The 22,605-nt window shown below is 44.9% G+C and overlaps 1 protein-coding gene across 1 annotated transcript in view; it reads right to left on the bottom strand.

The window, feature by feature from the left end:
* The window catches only part of LOC147111683 (neutral amino acid uniporter 4-like), a 371,254-nt gene extending 356,727 nt beyond the window's left edge, over positions 1 to 14,527 (bottom strand). Inside the window, exons 1-2 of the mRNA XM_085998789.1 lie at positions 14,399 to 14,527; positions 14,053 to 14,137 (exon numbers count right to left, since the gene is read on the bottom strand). Of these exons, the coding sequence (XP_085854915.1) occupies positions 14,053 to 14,074 (22 nt within the window). The 5' untranslated portion in view covers positions 14,075 to 14,137; positions 14,399 to 14,527. The remainder of the gene's footprint in view (positions 1 to 14,052; positions 14,138 to 14,398) is intronic.
* Positions 14,528 to 22,605: the final 8,078 nt, after the last annotated feature.

Raw genomic sequence — 22,605 nt, 5'->3', positions numbered from 1 at the left:
CCAGAATATTACTTCAAATTAAACTGCAGGAGTAGAACTAGGGCACACAGAAACAAACTAGAAAAGGGTACTTTTAGAACAGATATCAGGAAATTCTTCTTAACACAATGAGTGATCAACATGCAGAATAAACTTCCACACAAAGTAGCATAGGCAAAAACCTTGGAATCATATGAAACAATTGGATGCTACAATGGTTGGTGTGGGGGGTGGGGGAGGTGTAATTAGGATCTCTCTGGATGGATGAATCAAGATGGGCTGAATGCCCTACCTCACTCAAAATCATCAGCTGAGCATAACACTTAAAATAATAGAACTTCCGCAAAAAGGAGCAAAATCAAAATGGAAGGCAGGAGGTGGTGTGGGAGTACTGGTCAAAGAGAATGTTACAGTGCTGGAGAGGGAGGATGTCCTGGAGGGGTCAAGGACAGAATCTATATGGCTAGAGTTAAGAAATAATAGAGGTGCCATTACACTACTAGGTGTATTCTATAGACCACCAAATAGTGGGAAAGATACGGAGGAGAAATTACAGAGAGATGCAAGAACTATAGAGTACAGGTAGACTATCCTTTATCCGAAAACCTCGGGACCAGCCGTGTTTCGGTTTTTGGAGAATTTCGGATTTCGGAAGGTGGGTCGGCAGGGGGTCCGGGCGCCGGCGGGGGGGGGGTCGAGGCCGGCGGGGGTCCGCAGGGGGTCGTGCGCACGACTTACGCTGACGCTCAGCGTAAGTCGGCGGGGGTCGGGGTCCGCGGGGGGGTCGTGCGCACGACTTACGCTGACCGAAAAAACCTTCGGTTTTTAGAGGGTTTCGGAAGTCCGGATAAAGGGTAGTCTACCTGTAGTAGTAATGGGGGCCTTCAACTATCCTAATATAGACTGGGATCATAATAGTGTTAAGGGCAGAGAAGAGGAAGAATTTCTGAAGTGTGTTCAGGAGAACTTTCTTGATCAGTATGTTTCCGGCCCAGCGAGGGAGGAGGCATTGGTGGATCTGGTTCTGGGGAATGAGGTAGGTCAAGTATAGCAAGTGTCAGTAGGTGAACATTTAGGGAACAGTGATCATAGTATCATAAGGTTTGAATTAGCTATGGAAAAGGATAGGGAGCACTCTAAAGTAAAAATGTTTAACTGGAGGAAGGCCAATTTCAGTGGGATGAGAATGGATCTGGCCCGGGTAAACTGGAATCAAAGATTGGCAAGCAAAACTGTAACTGAACAATGAGCTGCCTTTAAAGAGGAAATAGTTAAGGTACAGTTGAGCTACATTCCCACTAGGGGGAAAGGCAGGGCAACTAAAGTCAGGGCTCCCTGAATGACGAAAGAGAGAGAGAATATGAAGAAGCAGAATAAGAGCGCATATGACAGATGTCAGGTTGCAAATACATCTGAGAATCAGGCTACATATAGGTCAGAGGAGAAGTGAAAAAGAAAATAAGAGGGACAAAGAGAGTGTATGAGAATAGAATGGCAGCCAACATAAAAGTCTTCTATAGGCATATAAATAGTAAAGGGGCAGTAAGGAGGGGTGGAGCCGATTACAGACCAAAAAGGAGACCTATGCATGGAGGCAGAAGGCATGGCTAAGGTACTAAACAAGTACTTTGCATCTGTCTTCAAGGAAGAGGATGCTGCCATAGACATAGTGAAGGAGGTGGTAGTGGAGATACTTGATAGATAGGATAAAAATTGATAAAGAGGAGTTGCACCATTGTTCAAAAAAGGGTGTAAAAATAAACCCAGTAACTACAGGCCAGTCAGTTTGACCCCAGTAGTGGTGAAGCTTTTAGAAACAGTAATCAGGGACAAAATTAACAGTCACTTGGAGAAGTGTGGATTAATTACAGAAAGCCAGCACAGATCTGTTAAAGGCAAATCATGTTTAACTAACTTGATTGAGTTCTTTGATGAGGTAACAGAGAGGATTGATGAGGGTAATGCGGTTGACATGGTGTACATGGACTTCCAAAAGGCGTTCAACAAAAGTGCCACATAATAGGCTTGCCAGCAAAGTTGAAGCCCATGGAATCAAAGGGACAGTGGCAGCCTGGATACAGAATTAGCCAAGTGATTAGTGGTGAACGGTAGTTTTTCAGACTGGAGGAAGGTATACAGTGGTGTTCCCCATGGCTCGGTTCTGGGACCACTGCTTTTCTTGATATATATTAATGACTTGGACGTGGGTGTACAGGGCACAATTTCAAAATTTGCAGATGACACAAAACTTGGAAGTACAGTGAACAATGAGGAGGATAGTGATAGACTTCAGGAATACAGAGACAGGCTGGTGAAATGGGCGGACACGTGGCAGATGAAATTTAATGCAGAAAAGTGTGAAGTCATCTTCCAAAATTCTATGGACTCTGGAACAGTTCCCATGGATTGGAGGGTAGCTAATGTAACCCCACTATTCAAAAAAAGGTGGTAGAGAGAAAACGGGGAATTATAGACAGGTAAGCCTGACATCGGTAGTGGAGAAAATGCTAGAGTCCATTATAAAAGATGTAATAGCAGAGCACTTGGAAAACAGTGACAGGATCGGACAAAGTCAACATGGATTTACAAAAGGTAAATTGTGCTCGACTAATCTACTGGAATTTTTTGAGGATGTAACTGGTAGAATAGATAAGGGAGACCCAGTGGATGTGGTGTATTTGGACTTTCAGAAGGCTTTAGATAAGGTCCCGCATAAGAGATTAGCATGCAAAGTTAAAGCATATGGGACTGGGGGTAAGGTACTGATTGGATAGAGAACTGGTTGGCAGACAGGAAGCAAAGAGTTGGAATAAACGGGTCTTTTTCTGAGTGGCAGGCAGTGATTAGTGGGGTATCGCAGGGATCGGTGCTAGGACCCCAGTTATTCACAATATATATTAATGATCTAAACAAGGGAACTAGATGTAATATCTCCAAGTTTGCAGAGGACACAAAGCTGGGTGGGCGTGTGTGATGCGAGGAGGATGCAGAGAAACTCCAGTATGATTTGGACAGGTTAGGTGATTGGGCAGATGCAGTATAATGTGGATAAATGCGAGGTTATCCACTTTGGTGGCAAAAACAGGAAGGCAGATTATTATCTGAATGGCAATAGATTTGGAAAAGGGGAAGTGCAATGAGACCTGGGTGTCCTTGTGCACCAGTCGCTGAAGGTAAGCATGCAGGTGGTTAAGAAGGCAAATGGTATGTTGGCCTTCATAGCGAGAGGATTCGGGTACAGGAGCAAGGATGTCTTGCTGCAGTTGTACAGGGCCTTGGTGAGACCACACCTTGAGTATTGTGTGCAGTTTTGGTCGCCTTATCTGAGGAAGGATGTTGTCATGGAGGGAGTGCAGCGAAGATTCACCAGACTGATACCTGGGATGGCAGGAATGACGTATGAAGAGAGATTGGGTCGATTGGGCTTGTATTCACTAGAGTTTAGAAGAATGAGAGGGGATCTGATTGAAACATATAAAATTCTAACCGGACTAGACAGACTAGATGCAGGAAGGATGTTCCCAATGGCGGGGGAGTCCAGAACCAGGGGTCACAGTCTAAGTGTAAGGGGTAAGCCATTGAGGACAGGGATGAGGAGGAATTTCTTCACCCAGAGAGTGGTGAACCTGTGGAATTCTCTACCACAGAAGGCAGTTGAGGCCAATTCATTAAATATATTCAAGGAGTTGTTAGATATATTTCTTAAGGCTAAAGGGAGCAAGGGATATAGGGAGAAAGCAGGGACAGGGTACTGAATTTGGATGATCAGCCATGATCTCATTAAATGGCAGAACAAGCTCGAGGGGCCGAATGGCCTACTCCTGCTCCTATCTTCTATGTTTCTATGTGATACATTTTGGTAGAAAGAATGAGAGGATATATAAACTAAATGGTACAATCCTGAAGGGGGCGCACAAACAGAGACACCTGGGGGTATGTGTGCACAAATCGTTGAAGGTGGCAGGGCAGGTTGAGAAAGCAGTTAAAAAGGCTTACGGGATCCTGGGCTTCATGAAGAGAGATATAGAGTACAAAAGTGTGGAAATGATGAAAGACCTGTATAAAACACTGGTTCGGCCCCAACTGGAGTAGTGTGTCCAATTCTGGGCACCACACTGTAGGAAGGATGTTAAGGCTTTAGAGAGGGTGCAGAAACGATTTACGAGAATAATTCCAGGAATGAGGGACCTCAGTTACGTTGATAAACTGGAGAAGCTGGGGTTGTTCTCCGGAGCAGAGAAGATTGAGAGGAGATTTGATAGAGGCGTTCAAAAGCATGAGGGGTCTGGACAGAGTAGATAGAGGGAAACTGTTCCCATTTGCAGAAGGGTCGAGAACCATAGGACACAGATTTTAAGGTGATTGGCAAAAGAGCCAAAGGCGACGCAAGAAAAAACTTTTTTACACAACGAGTGGTTAAGATCTGGAATGCACTGCCTGAAAGGGTGGTGGAGGCAGACTCAATCACGGCTTTCAAAAGGAGTTGGATAAGTATCTGAAGGAAAGAAATTTGCAGGGCTACGGGGAAAGGGCGGGGGAGTGGGACTAGCTGAAGTGCTCTTGCAGAGAGTCAGCACGGGCTCAATGGGCCGAATGGCCTCCTTCCATGCTGTAACCATTTAATGATTCTAAAACAGAACTGCAATTCCTCCTAAGGTACACAGGCAATAATTCTTTATATTGCCGATCACTTCTTATACCAACTTTTCTACTGAACAGTGGGAGGGGCAAAAGAAGTAGAGAATGGCTGCAGCAAGCCTAGGTCTCCGCAGTGTATCCTAGCCAGTGGCTTCTTTGCTGGCCAAGAAAGTTTGCCAAAGGGTGGAGAAAGAAGAAAATGGGATGCACAAGAAGTCAAAATTAGAAGATGAAAGAGGGAGGCTGCAAGGCTGCGGGAGGTTACAGACAGACTCCATCCCTCTCTGGCAAGTGTCCGAGGTTAAATTAGACCATTCGCAACCTTGCTGTCATGTGACCCCCGAGATGAGCTTCCGACCACATATCCGTGTCATCTCCTTCCACCTCCATAACATCGCCCGACTCTACCCCTGCCTTTGCTGCTGAAACTCTCATCCATGCCCCATTACCTCTAGACTTGACTATTCCAATGCTCTCCTGCCGGCCTCTCATCTTCCACCCTCCATAAACTTAAGCTCATCCAAAACTTTGTTGCCCGTACCCTAACTTGCACCAAGTCCCATTCACTCATCACTCTTGTGCTCGCTGAACGACATTGGCTCCAAGTCCGGCAACGCCTCCATTTTAAAATTCTCATACTTGTTTTCAAATCCCTCCATGACCTACTCCTCCCTATCTCTAACTTCCTCCAGCCCGACAACCCTCAGATCTCTGCGCTCCTCCAATTGTAATCACTCGACCATTAGCGGCCATGTCTTCAGCTGCTGAGGCCCCAAGTTCTGGAATTCTCTCCCTAAACCTCTCCGCCTCTCTACCTCCTTTTCCTTCTTTAAGACACTCCTCAAAACTGATCTCTTTGAACAAGGTTTTGGTCATCTGCTTGAATATCTCCTTATGTGGCTCAGTGTCAAATTTTGTTTGACAATGCTCCTGTGAAGCACCTTAGGACGTTTTACTATGTTAAAAGCGCTATATAAATCCAAGTTGTCAGTGTTGAGGTCACAGAGGTAAAGGAAAAGACAGTGGAGGGTTTGTAAATGAAAATAAGGATTTTGAATTTGATATTTTGGGAGACAGAACCAATGGAGGTCAGTGAAAACAGGGCTGATGGGCAGCAAAATCTAATGCAAGCAATTAAGTTTTGAAGCTACAGTTTATGAAGAGTAGAACTCAGGAAGCCAGTGAGGACAGCATTGGAGACATTGATTTTAGAGGTAACATAGGCACCAATAATAGCTTCAACAGCAGTGGGACTGAGATAAGGCAAGGATGGAAATAGGCAGTTTAGTAATGGATAGGATATTGCATTTGAATCGCAGCTCTGGTTGAACAGGATAATAAGAATGTGTACAATTCTGTCTGCGTGGGCTGCCAGAGAAATGATAGTATCAGTGGCGGAGCGGAGGTATGGAGTTTATGAACAGATGAAGAATACAATGCTTTTGTCCAGATAGTCCAGAGGTGACTGTTCAGCGTGAAATGAGAAACAATTGCTGGAGATATACTGCTTGCATTGGGACCGATAGAATGGAACCACACAAGGAGGACCATAGGGTGGAAGAAGATAGAATGATTGACCACATTCAACATCATGCAGAGGTTAAGGAGGGATAGCATGCTATAATCAAAGTCATAAAGCATGCTGTTGGTAACTTTGACAGAGGGTTACCTTGGTTCTCCAAGCAGAGCAGAAACCAGACTGAAGGAATTCAAACAGGAAATTATGGGAGAGGTGAACACAAAGCCGAGGGACAACAATGCATTCAACGTCCTTGAAAAGTAAAGGGAGGTTAAAAATGATCATAGTTGCTAAGGACTGAGGAGCCTAGGCTGGACTATTTGAAGGAGTGATAAATGGTAACAGCATTTTAACGATAGGGAAAGATATATTGCCCAAAAGGGAGTCATTTACAACATCAGCCACCATAGGGCAACAAATGCAGTAAAGTGATCAGGAGATGGGTGGAGGTTTAGGGATCATAGGGTTAGTTTCATAAGAAACTAGGAACTGAAACTAATTGTAGTTGAAATAAAAACAGAAAATGCTGCAAATACTCAGCAGGTCAGGCAGCTTCTGTGGAGAGAGAAAGAGTTAATATTTTAGGTCGGTGACCTTTCGTCAGAAGTGCAAATAGTTAGAGATATAACAGGTTTTAAGCAAGTACAGAGGCAGGAAAAGGGGGGAGGGGAAGAAAGAAAAAAAGGGAAGGTCTGTGACAGACTGGAAGGCAGGAGTGAGTAAATGATGAAACCGATTGTGAAAGGCGAAACAAGATGGTAAGTAAAGAAACAAAAGATGGGTTTAGAGGAAGTGTAAATGGGAATATCAGAATCATCAGCAACAGCTGCTGTCTGAAAAAAAGGGGGCAGAGGTTATGATCTTAAATTGTTGAACTCAATGTTGAGTCCAGAAGGCTGTAAAGTGCCCAATAAAAAGATACGGTGCTTCTTCGAGCTTCAATAGAACAGTGTAGGAGACCGAGGACAGAGAGGTCAAAGAATTAAAATGACCGGCGACCAGAAGCTTGGGGTCACGCTTGCAGCAGACTGAACAGAGGTGTTCCACAAAGCAGTAACCCAATCTGCATTTGGTCTCCCCAGGTGCAGGAGACCGCATAGTGAGCCACGAATACAGTATACTAAATCTAAAAGTAGTACAAGTAAATCGCTGTTTCACCTGGAAGGGGTGTTTGGGGCCCTGGACAGTGGGAAGGGAGGAGGTAAAAGGGCAGGTGTTGTATCTCCTGCACTTGCACAGGAAGGTGCCGTGCGAGGGGAAGTGGGTATGGGGTGTGATAGAGAAGTGGACCAGGGTGTCACTGAGAGAACGGTCCCTTTAGAATGCTGAAAGGGGAGGGGAACATACGTTTGGTGATGGAATCACGCTGGAGGTGGCGGAAATGGCAGAGGATGATCCGTTGAATGTGGATGCTGGTGGGGTGGAAAGTGAGGACAAGGGGAACCCTAATGTGGTTCTGGAAGGGAAGGGAAGGGGTGAAAACAGAAGTGTGGGAAATGGAACGGACACGGTCAAGGGCCCGGTCAACCACGGTGGAGGGGAATCCTCGGTTGAGGAAAAAGGAAAATCGGAAGCACTGGTATGGAAGGTGGCATCATCGGAACAGATGCAACGGAGACGGAGAATCTGGGAGAATGGAATAGAGTCCTTAAAGGAAGCGGGATGGGAGTGCACTTAAGGTAGCTGTGGGCTTATATAGTGGATATTGGTCGATAGCCTATCACCAGAAATGGAGATAGAGAAGTCGAGGAAGGGAAAGGAGGAGTTGGAGATAGACCACGTGAAGGTGAGGGAAGGATGGAAATTGGAAGCGGCATGGGCCATTTGCAAGGCTCAGCTCTGACCCATGGTTTTGGAGGATTGGAAAAGGCTGCTGCCTGATTGATGGATTTAGACCTATGGTAATGCATTTGGCACAAATCAGTCCTCAAACTGCAGAAATTTAAAGAGCTGAGGTTGAAGATTAAGCTTCAGGAAAGGGGAGAAGCATATTAGAAAGAGCAGTGGGAGAGGAGGAAGTCTTGGATTGTGGGTTTATGTGGGTCTTGCATTTTGGGGGAGGTGCTCCTTTTTTGTGAAATGCGTACAGCAGTACATGCTTCCATTTACAATTTTATTATGGCTTTTACTTTTCTCATTTGGGATAGGAAGCTGGAGTTTCTTTTGAGAGTGTTGAGGTGGGGAAAGGTGGAAAGAGGTAAAGAATAATAAAGAAAACAGGATTAGTAACTATTTCCCATTAGTATCTGTGATGTGCTCTTTTTAGATAATGTCACAACCCCTCCTGTAGGGTGGTAGAGGTGGAAGAGAAAGAAGGCTATTCAGGTGTGCCAGCCCCATATTAAGCAAGTGCTGAACTTGCTGGATTTACAAGAAAGCCTCGCTAATTCCATCAGTTCTTTTCCAATAGGGGTCCCTTCTCCCCCAATGTCTGCATTGCTTTTATTTAATTACCCTTATCCATATATTTAATATTAAGTGATCAGTTTCTATTCAAACTTCCCCAAAAAGGTTAAACTGCAACTGATCTCTTTAGCTACTTTTATATTGGCCTTAGAGGAGTTAGTGTCAACGGTTCCTAACATGCAGGGCTCATGTAGCCAATGGCAATCCCCAATATAAACTTACCAGATTTATACAGTCTAGCCAGCAGAAAGACCCTATATTAGTGGGTCTTGCCAGATTCATTAAGACAAGCCACCAAGTAGGCTCAATAAAAGTGTCTCGACAGCCAGACGTTGCAAACGCTGCAAATTTATGTTGGGGCTTGCTGCTGGTTGCATGCAAACCATACTTCAAGAACTGGTCGCGTCCTTCTAAAAGCAAATTTTGTAAGGTATGTTATGCGATATAGATATCAAATACCAGAATATTCATTCCTGTTAGCGGATATGGAAAAAGCCTTTAGGAATACTAAAGCTCTATATCCACCTACCTCACTTCTACTGATTGCAAGTATCAAGACCCTCTCCAATAGCCGAGCACATGTACTATATAATGAAGTACTGGTTGTATTTTGCTTTTGTAGTGCTTGCATGACCTTACTGTGTGTGCAAATTCCATATAAGTGGCTACAGTTCAAAAGTAATACTGTGAAGCACTTTTGACATTATGATTAAGTGAAAGATGCTATATGAATGCAGGTTCTTACTTTCTGAACCAAGAACAAGACCTCCAACAATACAGCAACTAAGCCAGGTTGGGCTTAAGATCTGAACAATTAATGGTGTAAGCAGGTCACACCACCAGAGCAAGACAAATGGACCACAAGAATGCACTACATAAGGGTATCTATTTTGCAAAGTAAATATAGAGGAAAAAACAAGTCAGCCTGGAAGGCAGAGCAAATATGTAACGGCACAAGGGAGTATGGCAAGGCTGGATGGCATTTATTTTAATGCAAGGAGTCTTGCGAGTAAGGCAGATGAATTGAAGGTGTTGATGAACACATGGAAGTATGATATTGTTGCTATCACAGAGACATGGTTGAGGGGCAGGACTGGCAGCTCAATATTCCAGGGTATAGAATCTTCAGGCGAGACAGAGGGGGGTGTAGCAATATTAATCAGAGTCAATTACTGCTGTAAGGAGGGATGATATCTAAGCAGGTTCTTCCGAGGCCATATGGGTGGAACTTAAAAACAAAATGGGGGCAATCACTTTGCTGGAAGTGTACTATAGGTCACCAAACAGTCAGGGGGAGATATAGAGGAACAGATATGTAGGCAAATCTCAGAGAAGTGTAGAAATAATAGGGTAATAATAGTAGGGGATTTCAACTTCCCCAATATTAACTGGGATAGTCAGAGTGTGAAAGGCTTAGAGGGTGCAGAATTCTTAAAGTGCATCCAGGAGAGTTTTTTGAGCCAGCATGTAGAAAGTCTGACAAGAGAGGGGGTGGTACTGGACCTAATTCTAGGGAATGTAGCCGAGCAAGTGGTAGAAGTGCCAGTAGGAGAGCATTTTGGTGACAGTGACCATAATTCGGTGAGATTTAAGGTAGTCATGGAAAAGGACAAAGATGGACCGGAAATAAAGGTTCTAAATTGGGGGAAGGCCGATTTTAATATGATACGGCAGGATCTGGCCAAAGTGGATTGGAATAAGCTACTTGTAGGAAAATCCACATCAGAGCAGTGGGAGTCTTTCAGAAAGGAAAGAGAGTACAACGCCAACATGTTCCTGTAAAGGTCAAGGGTGGGACCAACAAGCCTAGGGAACCCTGGATGTCAAGGGATATACAAGAATGGATGGGATTAGGAAAAAAAGGGAGGCTTTTGGCAGATACAAAGGATTAAAAACAGTGGAAGCCCTAGGAGTATAGAAAGTGCAGGGGGGTACTTAAAAAATAAATTAGGAGAGTGAAGCGGGGGCATGAAAAAACACTGGTGGGCAAAATAAGGAAAATCCCAAGGTGTTTTATAAGTATATTAAGGGCAAGAGGATAACCAGGGAAAGAGTAGGGCCCAAAGTGGCAATCTTTATGTAGAGCCGGAAGATGTAGGTGAGGTTTTAAATGAATATTTTGCATCGGTGTTCACTATGGAGAAGGACAATGTAAGCATAGAAATCTGGCAGGGGGATTGTGATATACTTGAACAAATTAGTATCGAGAGGGAGGAGGTACTAGCGGTTTTGGCGGGCTTAAAAGTGGATAAATCCCCAGGCCCAGACGAGATGTATCCTAGGCTGCTGTGAGGCAAGGGAGGAGATTGCAGGGGCTCCGACACAAATTTTCTGAACCTCTCTGGCCACAGGGGAGGTGCCGGAGGACTGGAGGACAGCTAACGTAGTACCATTATTCAAGAAGGGTAGTAGGGATAAACCAGGGAATTACAGGCCAGTGAGCCTAACATCAGTGGTAGGGAAATAATTGGAAAGAATTCTGAGGGACAGAATTAGTCGCCACTTGGAGAGGCAAGGATTAATCAAGAATAGTCAGCTTGGCTTTGTCAGGGGGAGATCATGTCTAACCAATTTGATTGAATTTTTCAAAGGGGTGACTAGGTGTGTGGATGAGGGTAGTGCAGTTGATGTAGTCTACATGGACTTCCGTAAGGCTTTTGACAAAGTCCCTCATGGGAGACTGGTCAAGAAGTTAAGAGCCCATGGGATCCAGGGCAATTTGGCACATTGGATCCAAAATTGGCTCAGTGGCAGGTGGCAGAGGGTGATGGTCGAAGGTTGTTCTTGTGACTGGAAGCCTGTGCCCAGTGGTGTACCGCAGGGATCAGTGCTGGGTCCTTTGCTGTTTGTAGTGTACATTAATGATTTAGATATGAATGTAGGAGGTATGATCAGTAAGTTCGCAGATGACACAAAAATTGGTGGAGTGGTAAATAGCGAGGAGGGAAGTCTCAGGCTACAGGACGACAGATAGGTTGGTTAGATGGCCAGAACAGTGGCAAATGGAATTTAACCCTGAAAAGTGTGAGATGACGAATTTTGGGAGGACTAACAAGGCAAGGGAATACACAATGACTGGTAGGACCCTAGGAAGGACAGAGGATCAGAGGGGCCTTGGTGTGCATGTACATAGATCCCTGAAGGCAGCAGGACAGGTAGATAAGGTGGTTAAAAAGGCATATGGGATACTTACCTTCATTAGCCGAGGCATAGAATATAAGAGCAGGGAGGTTATGATGGAGCTGTACAAAACGCTAGTTAGGCCTCAGCTGGAATACTGTGTGCAGTTCTGGTCGCCACACTATAGAAAGGGTGTAACTGCATTGGAGAGGGTGCAGAGGAGATTCACCAGGATGTTACCTGGGCTGGAGCGCTTCAGCTATGAAGAGAGACTGGACAGGCTGGGGTTGTTTTCCTTAGAGCAGAGAAGGCTGAGGGGGGATCTGATTGAGGTGTACAAAATTATGAGGGGCATAGATAGGGTAGATAGAAAAGGAACCTTTCCCCTTAGTAGAGGGGTCAATAACCAGGGGGCATAGTTTCAAGATAAAGGGCAGAAGGTTTAGAGGGGATTTGAGGAAAAACTTTTTCACCCAGAGGGTGGTTGGAATCTGGAACTCACTACCTGAAAGGGTGGTAGAGGCAGGAACCCTCACAACATTCAAGAAGCATTTAGATGAGCACTTGAAACGCCATAGCATACAAGGCTACGGATCAAGTGCTGGAAAATGGGATTAGAATAGACAGAGCTTGATGGCCGGCACGGACACAATGGGCTGAAGGGCTTCTTACTGTGCTGTATGACTATGACTCTAAATCACTCATATGGCAACACCTATCTGGTGCCAAGACAACTGATAACTCTCTCAGTAAATAACTGGCTCCTACTGCAACTCTTCAATTAAAGCCAGCTTAAGCTGCAGTTCTTGGAAGTCAAATATCTATGATCTAAACTTTAGGAAAAATGTTTCCACAACCATGTAACCAAACTAGTCCTAAATACCAAGTTGCCACAGAATAAGCAGGAGATGGTTAAATACCAGTTTGCTCCACAAGAAAACCAGGATAGATAATCTTAATTGTTCCAAGTTCTTAAGGTTTCTTTGCCAGTGGTATATTCTGCCTACTACATTCCGTATTTTCCAACCCCTACGGGTGTGTACGCACCCGTAGGGGCCTCGCAAGTGCCGGTTTCAGGCATACGAAGCGCATGCGCTGAAAACCAGCAGATTCCTCCACCTGCCCTGGAGATGGGCCTCTGCAGGCAGAGAGTTCCGCTTTCTGCACAACCTCCGCCCGCTGAAAACCTTTAAAAATCTTACGCCTGGTAAAAGCTGGCGTAAGGCCTGCTTTTACCAGCATAAGAATGTAAAAAAAATTTCATTTATAATTTGAAAATACTTTCTAAAAAGTTTATTTTTAGCCCTGTAAAGAACTTTAATTATTTTTTTCAAAAAATTAAATGTTTAATATTTAATTTAATGTAATTTTAACTAATTTTAAATGTGATTTTTTTTATTTATTTAATATTTTAGTGGTTTTTTTGAGCGATCCCAATTCATACTTTTGACGGGTCTAAGCTGAGAGACCTGTCAAAAGTGTGAAGTGGGATTCCCTTTTTCCATTGGTTCCCCATGGCCCACGTGATCCCAGGAACGCTTGCGAACTGCCTGCGCCCCTGCGCGCACACACCAGGAGAGGCCCAGGAGCGGAAGTGTCGGGACCTACAAAGTCAGCAGGTAAGTTCGTAGATTTTTTTCCAGATAGGGGGCATCCACATGCAGGAAGCATCCAAGCGGAAAATCCAGGCCAATATTCAAATATTTCTTTCACTCCATTTTTTCCTGTCCTATCCTGTAGATGTTGGCCACTTGCCTTCATAGGTACCTCGGGCCAACATTAATGCAAATCAAAATACAACAAGACACAACAATTCCTTACAAAAAGACAAGCCAAACTACTTGACCACACATTTTAATCAACATGCTGATTGGCAAAATGCATACTTATCAGCTCGGACCATAGCCACACACATCATGACTAAGAGAAAAAACACTGAAGGCGGCATTATTCATTACTAAAAGATATGCCTAATGTAGTCGAACATTTCTTCCAGTTTAAATATAAAACATTCTGTATTCATCAAGGCAAACTAACGCACAACCAACGAAATGTCCAAAAATTGCCTGTATAATTGAGCACATGGCAAAAGATAAAATTAATCAGTTTCTTTAGCAGAAAAACAATAAACGGTTCACATGTCAAACTACCACCGCAGTTTCTTTATAAACAGCAGTTTGCTTTTTGTTCTGCTTCCCTGGCCCTCCCGGGGATTCCCTGGGAGTTATTTCTCACACACCGCACTATTTACTACCTTCAGTGGTTTCTGCGTGCTGTGAATGAGCCGCTCAGGTTATTTTTATGGTTTGGCGCCATTAAGTTGTCCTAGAACTCTGACCCAGGAAGGCAGCATATTCCAGGACGGGACCTGCCAGTCCAGTCCCACTTACCCATTTCCTCGCCAGGCTCCATGTCAGCGCCACGTCACGTCACGCCGTCTCCTCCCAAAACAGTTTCTTTTGCATCAAAAAAATCCTAAGCAACAAAACAGAGAGACGGACATTTCCAAAAGCAACCAGATGCCGTTTAAAAATAATTAAAACAAATTACACAGTCGCCCAGAAATGAACGTGACCAGAGCTTATCCTGCTGCTTCCCAGAAACATTAACCCTGTAGGAGGCAAATTCAAAACAATGAAGGGAAAGCAGGCGCCAGGCTTCTGTTGCACAACCCCCCCTTCGCCAACATTATTGGTGAAGAACCATGCAGCTTTATTTGCAATATTAATCACAAACCTGCCCCCACGAACCCCCGCATTGCTAATACAGCTGGCTAGCAAGCGCTTTTCCTGCAACGGTGCTTTAATCGGACTGAGAGGACCAAGGTGCGGGGCATGCGCAATTTGGCCTTAGTGATTGGACATGCGCAATTCCAGTTGGTGCTTCAGGCATTTTTGGAGTTCTTGCCGAAGGTGGAAGTAACTTTCTGTTTACTGTACTTTCAGGAAATATTCAAATGGGGTTACTTCTGATAGAGATGTCGAATACATTTTCCACGCAGATTTTCTTTCTTTAATTTGAATTTCCTGATTGACTCATATAAATTGCTGTCTGGGCAATTTACCTGTTAATCTGATTAAATTTATTTAGATCGACCTTTGTAGTATTTTACAGCAGTCTTATCAGCTTTAATTAGCACAGCTGGCAAGATATATGTTATTACTGGAATTCAACTAAAAATAACTCACAATTAATGTTGGATCCGTGGTTCAGTGGATATGCTCTTATTAAATAATCACACGGATGCTGTACATTAACAAATAACAGGTCTTTACTGGAGGAGGGTAGTCTCTAGACTGAGGCATGCGCAAAGCTTATAAACCGGTGTGGTCACTGCCGGTACTACAGTATACAGGAGCTGTAAAAGTAGTTCTGACTTAAAGGCACATACACTACAATTCCTCCCCTTTTAGATTAGTAATACCCCTAATATTCAAATAACAATTAACATTTCAACATGTACATTAAACAACAAAAGTCCATTTATAGATTCAGTCTTTGGGACGGCTTCCTGACCCTTTCGCGATAGCGCCTTTCCAGAGGTTCTTGTTCTTGGTGCAGAGGCGATTCTGACCCCTTTTCCTTGGGTAGTTCATCGGGTTCCACTGCTACTGGGTCTGAAGTAGATGCTACCGGTATGTCGGGTTCATCCCCAGGTACTTGAGACATGGGGTTGACGCGTTCCTGTGACGCTAAGATCTGATCGACGTGGCGCCTCACAATGTTCTCCCCGACATCCACTGTGTACATTAATGGCCCCTGCCTTGTACATATCGTTCCGGGTTGCCACTTCTCTGTTCGATAGTCACGGGCCAAGACTGGTTGCCCTACATTGAAGCTCCTTGTCGGCTTCTCATTGATGTGCTGGAATTGTTTGTCCTCAACATTTCTTCGCACATTTGGTCTGAGCAAGTCCAGACGAGATCTCAACCTTCGCTTAAAGAACATCATGGCCGGGGTCTGGTTGGCTGCATGTGTCGCGTTTCGGTAGGCTAATAAGAAATTGTCCATCTTATGCTGTAGTGGAATTTCCTCATCGCACATGGCCTTTATCGCCTTCTTAAAGGTTTGTACGAACCTCTCAGCCAATCCATTGGTGGCTGGATGATACGGGGCGGATGTGTAATGCCTTACCCCATTCCTTTTCATGAATTTTTGGAACTCGTCAGACACAAACTGTGGTCCATTATCAGAGCAAATCTGCTCTGGCAAACCGTTTCTGGCAAATATGGTCCGTAGGACTGCAATCATTTTCTCTGTAGTGGTTGAAGACATTTTTATCACCTCAGGCCACTTTGAATGAGCATCCACTGCTATTAAGAACATTGAGTCCATGAATGGACCAGCGAAATCAATATGCACCCGTTGCCATGGAGAGGAGGGTCACTCCCATGGGTGTAGAGGGGCATGTGGTGGTGCATTTTGGACCTTCTGGCATCCTAAGCAGCTCTTAGTTAGGTCTTCGATTTGTTGAACGATTCCCAGCCACCACACATAAGCCCGAGCAAGGCTTTTCATTTTCACTCCCCCCAGATGACCTTAATGTAGCTCATTTAGCACTCTCTCCCTTAACTTGGGTGGAATCACCACTCTGGATCCACACAGCACTGTCCCCTGGCATACTGACAGCTGTTCTCTTCTGGATGAGAATGCTGGCAACAGTGAGTCGCCATGTGTTGGCCATCCCCTCACCGTCAATTCATATACCCGTGACAGCGTCGGATCATTGCGGGTCTCCTTCTCTATATCTGCGTTTGTTACTGGCAATCGTTCAATTATTGATGAATAAAATATCTCGAGGGTCCACTGTTGGTGCTTCCTCCACAGTAGGCAGTGGCAGGCACGATAGCCCATCAGCGTTCCCATGCTGTTTCGTGCCTTTATATTCTATTTCATATTGATTCGCCCCTAGAAACAGGGACCATCTTTGTAACTGCTGTGCAGTCATCACTGGAACGCCCTTCTTAGGATTACAGATGGAGACAAGTGGTTGGTGGTCAGTCAGCAAAGTGAACTTCTGCCCATGCAGATAGTGGTTGAATTTTTTTACTCCCCATACTAGGATGAGGGCCTCCCTGTCAATCTGGGCGCAGTTGCGCTCGGCTGAGGTTAGTGACCGAGACGCAAAGGCTACTGGCCTCTCCAACCCGTCTGGGAATTTGTGCGACAGCACCGCTCCAATACCGTAGGGTGATGCATCACATGCCAAACAAATTGGTAGTGCTGGGTTGAAATGGGCCAACACCTCTTTTGATGTGATCAATTCTTTACACTTCTGGAAAGCTCGTCTACGTTCGTCATCCCACTTCCATGGTACCCCTGTTTGCAGTAGGGTGTTCAGCGGGTGTAATACCGTAGACAAATTTGGTAAGAACTTGTGGTAGTAGTTTACCAGCCCGAGGAACGACCTCAGTTGTGACACATTTTCCGGTGCTGGTGCCTTGACTACTGCCTCAATCTTGTCAGGGGACTTATGTAACCCCTCTTCATCGATGACGTGGCCACAATACGAGATCTGTTTCTGGAAAAACTCGCACTTGTGGCGATTAGCTCGTAGCCCATACTCCTTTAATCTGGTGAGCACCTTCTCCAAGTTGGCGAGGTGATCACCGTCATTTTCGTCCGTGACCAAGATGTCGTCCAAATAACACTGGGTCCCTGGAATCCCTTGCAGGACCTGATCCATCGCCCTTTGCCAGATAGCCGGAGCCGAGGCTACTCCAAACACCAGCTGGTTGTATTGATAGAGACCTTTATGAGTGTTGATCGTAAGGTAATGTTTTGAAGCTTCTTCTACCTCTATTTGCAAGTACGCCTGGGCTAGATCAATTTTGGTGAAGCGTTTACCTCCAGATAGCGAGGCGAAAATATCCTCAATTCGTGGAAGCGGATATTGCACCGTGTGAAGGACTGGGTTCACTGTCACCTTAAAATCCCCACAGATGCGGACCTTCTTTGGTTCCCCAGGCGTATTACTCAACGACCTCTTCATTACGGGAATGATGGGTGTAGCCCACTCACTCCAGTCCACTTTGGACAGTACTCCTGAATGTTCCAACCCTTCCAGCTCTGCTTCAACAGCTGGTCTGATCGCATAAGGCACTGGTCTGGCCTTCAGAAACTTTGGGCTTGCATTTTCCTCTATTTTAATCGTTGCTGTTATTCCTTTTAGTGTTCCTAGTCCCTCCTGGAACACTTCTTTTGCGTCAGTTAGCATTTTTGACAGTCGTCCAGGTGTGACGTCATCATCCTTTTTGGCCTCAACCTTCAGTGCCTGTATGGAATGCCAATCTAATTGTATCTTCCGGATCCATTCACGTCCTAGCAGTGGTGGTCCTCCATTTGGCAATACATATATATCCATTTTAGGTATTTCCTGGCCTTTATATGTCACTTTCACCCTTATTTTTCCTTTGGGGTAGACTTTTTGCCCCGTATACGTCTTCAAGACAATCTCTGTAGCTTTCAAGGGTATGTGTGAAAATAGCCGCTTGTAGCCTCTTTGATTTATGACTGTTAGAGCTGACCCTGTGTCCAATTCCATTTCCACTTGGACTCCGTCTATCTTGAGTGTAACCCAGATAGTCTGGTGATCCTCCATTTCGGTAACCTTATGTAGTTTCAGACAACCCAGCTCCTTGCTTCCGGAGTCTGTGTCACTTTTCTGTTCGTCTGAACCACTGTCCATCACCTGGTGTACCTTTTTGTACTTCTCCTGTGGAGATTTCTTACTGTTGGTTTTCTTCCCAGACCTGCAGACTCTTGCTATGTGTCCTGCTTTCCCACACTGTCTGCACACTTGGTCCTTGAACCAACAATCTTTCTGGTCATATGTTGTTCTGCCGCAGCGATAGCACTTCCCTGTTCCATAGAACATTTCATTGGTGCCATATTCTTGCGGTCTCCGTTGTATCTCTGCAGCGCCCCTTGCGGCTGCTTTGTGTGATACTGCCATACTGAAAGCTTTGTCCAGCGTAAGGTCCTTTTCTGATAGAAACCATTTCTGGGTTCCTTCACTTTGTAGCCCACACACAAACTTGTCCCTTAACGTGTCAGCTAGTCCCGCTCCAAACTGGCAGTGTTTCGATAGCTTGCGCAGTTCTGTTAGGTACTCAGCATTGCTTTCGTCTTTGTGTTGGTTCCTTTTATGGAACTTAAATCGTTCTGCTATCAGCAGCAGTGTGGGGTTTAAGTGGTCCTGTAGGATTTCTACTATGCTTTCAAAATTCTTGTTTACCGGCTTCTCTGGGGTTATTAGATTTTGCAGTAACCCATAAGTTTTTGCACCCATGGAATTTAACAGGACCAATGCTTTATTAGCATCTGGCACTTCATTCGCCCTGCAGTACACCTCAATACGTTCCGCATATGTCGCCCAATCTTCGACTTCATTGTCAAACGTAGAGATACTGCCACTCTTCGGCATCCTTGGGTGTGCGTTAACTATCACAAATGGCGCCTCCCGCGCTTCCCCTTCTTCTCCGCTGGCACAAAATGGCATCTCCCGCGCTTTCCTTCCTTCCCGCGCTCGCCCTTCTTCTCCGCTGCGGCTTCTAAAAATGACGTCTCCCGCGCTCTTCTCCGCGGCTCAATGGCGTCTCCCGCGCTCTCCCTTCTTCTCCGCGGCTCAATGGCGCCTCCCGCGCTCTTCCTTCTCCGCGGCTCAATGGTGTCTCCCCTTTCTTCGCCCCGCGGACCCTGTTCAGCCCGTGAGCACTGGCTGTGCTCTGCGCGTTCTTCTTTTTATATTTTTCGACGCCGCTCAGTCTAGAACCCGGCTGTTTCTTACCCTCTCTCCAGTTTGTTTTATTTTCCTCGATGCCGCTCGGTGTTCAACCCCCGGCTGCACCCTGCGCTCTTCACCCTCTGTCTTACCCCGTCGACGCTACTCGGCTCTCTCTCCGCCGTCGGTCGGCTCCAGCCGCCGCTGCCCAGGAAGGGTCTGCGCTGGACCTGTCGTCGGTCTCTTACTGCTCGTTGTGGCTGGAGAACCAAGCCCGGCTCTCCACAGCCTCCCCTGCGAAGTTGGATCTCTGCCTGACTGCTGGGCGGTTGCTCATGGTCGACGCCCGTGTTCCTGGCCTCGACTATTTAAAAAAAAAAAAAAATTTTTTGTTGCAGGTAGATTCGAATCGACACTCGTCGCCACTGTTGGGTCCGTGGTTCAGTGGATATGCTCTTATTAAATAATCACACAGATGCTGTGCATTAACAAATAACAGGTCTTTACTGGAGGAGGGTAGTCTCTAGACTGGGAGTACAGAGGCATGCGCAAAGCTTATATACCGGTGTGGTCACTGCCGGTACTACAGTATACAGGAGCTGTAAAAGTAGTTCTGACTTAAAGGCACATACACTACAATTAAAAATACATTACTGGATAAATTTAAAGTGATTCCATCATAATGAATCTGCAGTGTAGACATCAACTATGTGGAGCACAGCCATAACGCTTCCCACCACAAAAAAAGTGCAGGATAAATTTCACAGAAAGCACTCTTAAAAATAAGAGATACCCAGGAGGTCGCCAATTATTTTATAACAACCCAAAGCAGACCATACTTTTCTCATTGTGGTGTTATCACTGACTCTTTTTCTCACTATTTCAGTCTAGTGCTTTGGGGGAGGGTTTAAACTAAATGGAAGGGGGTTGGGAACCTGAGCAGGGAGACAGAGGAAAGGGAAACAAGGATAAAAGCAAAAGATAGGAAGGAGAAAAACAAAAGTGGCAGTCAGAGAAATCAACGGTTTAAATCAAACGTGGCCACAGTAAATAATAATTCTAATAGGTCTAAGAGCGTTAAAAAAACAAGCCTGAAGGCTTTGTGTCTTAATGCGAAGAGCATTTGTAATAAGGTGGACGAATTGGCTGCGCAAATAGAGGTAAACGAATATGATTTGGTTGGGATTACGGAAACGTGGCTCAAGGATGGCCAAGACTGGGAACTCAACATACAGGGGTATTCGATATTCAGGAAAGATAGGCAAAAAGGAAAAGGAAGAGGGGTAGCATTACTGATTAAAGAAGGGATTAACACAATTGTAATGAAGGATATTAGCTCTGATGATGTGGAATCTGTATGGGTAGAATTGAGAAATACTAAGGGGAAAAAAACATTAGTGGGAGTGGTATATAGACCTCCAAACAGTAAGGCGGAGGTTGGGGATGGCATTAAAAGGGAAATTAAAGAAGCGTGCAATAAGGGCACAGCAGTCATCATGGGTGACTTTAATCTACATATAGATTGGGCTAACCAAATTAGTAACAATACTGTGGAGGAGGAATTCCTGGAGTGTTTACGGGATGGTTTCCTGGACCAATATGTCAAGGAACCAACCAGAGATCAGGCCATCTTAGACTGGGTATTATGTAACGAGAAAGGATTAATTAGCAATCTTGTACGAGGCCCCTTGGGTCGGAGCACTCATAATATGATTGAATTCTTCATTAAGATGGAGAATGAAGTAGTTGACTCAGAAACTAGGGTCCTCAATTTAAATAAAGGAAACTACGATTGTCTGAGGAGCGAGTTGGGTAGGATTGATTGGGGAATGGCACTCAAAGGGTTGACGGTGGATAGGCAATGCCAAACATTCAAAGACCGAATGAATGAACTACAAAAGTTGTTCATCCCAGTTTGGCATAAAAATAAAACAAAAAAGGTGACTCAACCGTGGCTAACAAGGGAAATTAGGGATAGCATAAGATCCAAGGAGAGGACATACAAATTGGCCAGAAAAAGCAATAATCCTGAGGATTGGGAGCAGTTTAGGATTCAACAAAGGAGGACAAAGGGATTAATTAAGAAAGGGAAAATAGAATATGAGAGTAAGCTTGCAGGGAACATAAAAACTGACTGTAAAAGCTTTTATAGATATGTGAAGAGAAAAAGATTGGTGAAGTCAAGCGTAGGTCCCTTGCAGTCAGAATCGGGGGAATTTATAATGGGGAACAAAGAAATGGCAGACCAACTAAATACATATTTTGGTTCTGTCTTCACAAAGGAGGACACAAATAACCTCCCAGAAATACCACGGAACATAGGGTCTGATGAAAGGGTGGAACTGAAAGAAATCAGTATTTGTAGGGAAATGGTGTTAGGAAAATTGATGGGACTGAAGGCCGATAAATCCCCAGGGCCTGATAATCTACATCCCAGGGTACTTAAGGAAGTGGCCCTAGAAATAGTAGATGCATTGCTGGTCATCTTCCAGAACTCAATAGACTCTGGAACAGTACCCATGGATTGGAGGGTAGCTAATGTTACCCCACTATTCAAAAAAGGTGGCAGAGAAAAAGCGGGGAATTATAGACCGGTATGCCTGACATCGGTAGTGGGGAAAATGCTAGAGTCTATTATAAAAGATGTAATAGCAGAGCACTTGGAAAGCAGTGACAGGATCGGACAAAGTCAACATGGATTTACAAAAGTTAAATCATGCTTGACTAATCTACTGGAATTTTTTGAGGATGTAACTGGTAAAATAGATAAGGGAGAACCAGTGGATGTGGTGTATTTGGACTTTCAGAAGGCTTTCGATAAGGTCCCGCATAAGAGATTAGCGTGCAAAATTAAGGCACATGGGATTGGGGGCAAGGTATTGACTTGGATAGAGAACTGGTTGGCGGACAGAAAGCAAAGAGTTGGAATAAACGGGTCGTTTTCCGAGTGGCAGGCAGTGACTAGTGGGGTACCGCAAGGATCAGTCCTAGGACCCCAGCTGTTCACAATATATATTAATGTTCTGGACGAGGGAATTGGATGTAATATCTCCAGATTTGCAGACGACACAAAGCTGGGTGGGAGGGTATGCTGTGAGGAGGATGTCATGAAACTCCAGTACGATTTGGACAGGTTAGGTGATTGGGCAGAAACATAGCAAATGCACTATAATGTGGATAAATGTGAGGTTATCCACTTTGGTGGCAAAAACAGGAAGGC

Source organism: Somniosus microcephalus, chromosome 10 (assembly GCF_052327205.1).
Source record: "Somniosus microcephalus isolate GS21.2 chromosome 10, FLI_Smic_1.0, whole genome shotgun sequence".
NCBI classification, from domain to species: domain Eukaryota; kingdom Metazoa; phylum Chordata; class Chondrichthyes; order Squaliformes; family Somniosidae; genus Somniosus; species Somniosus microcephalus.
The sequence above is the reverse complement of the archived record's forward strand: the minus strand, read 5'-3'. Positions and strand labels throughout refer to the sequence as shown.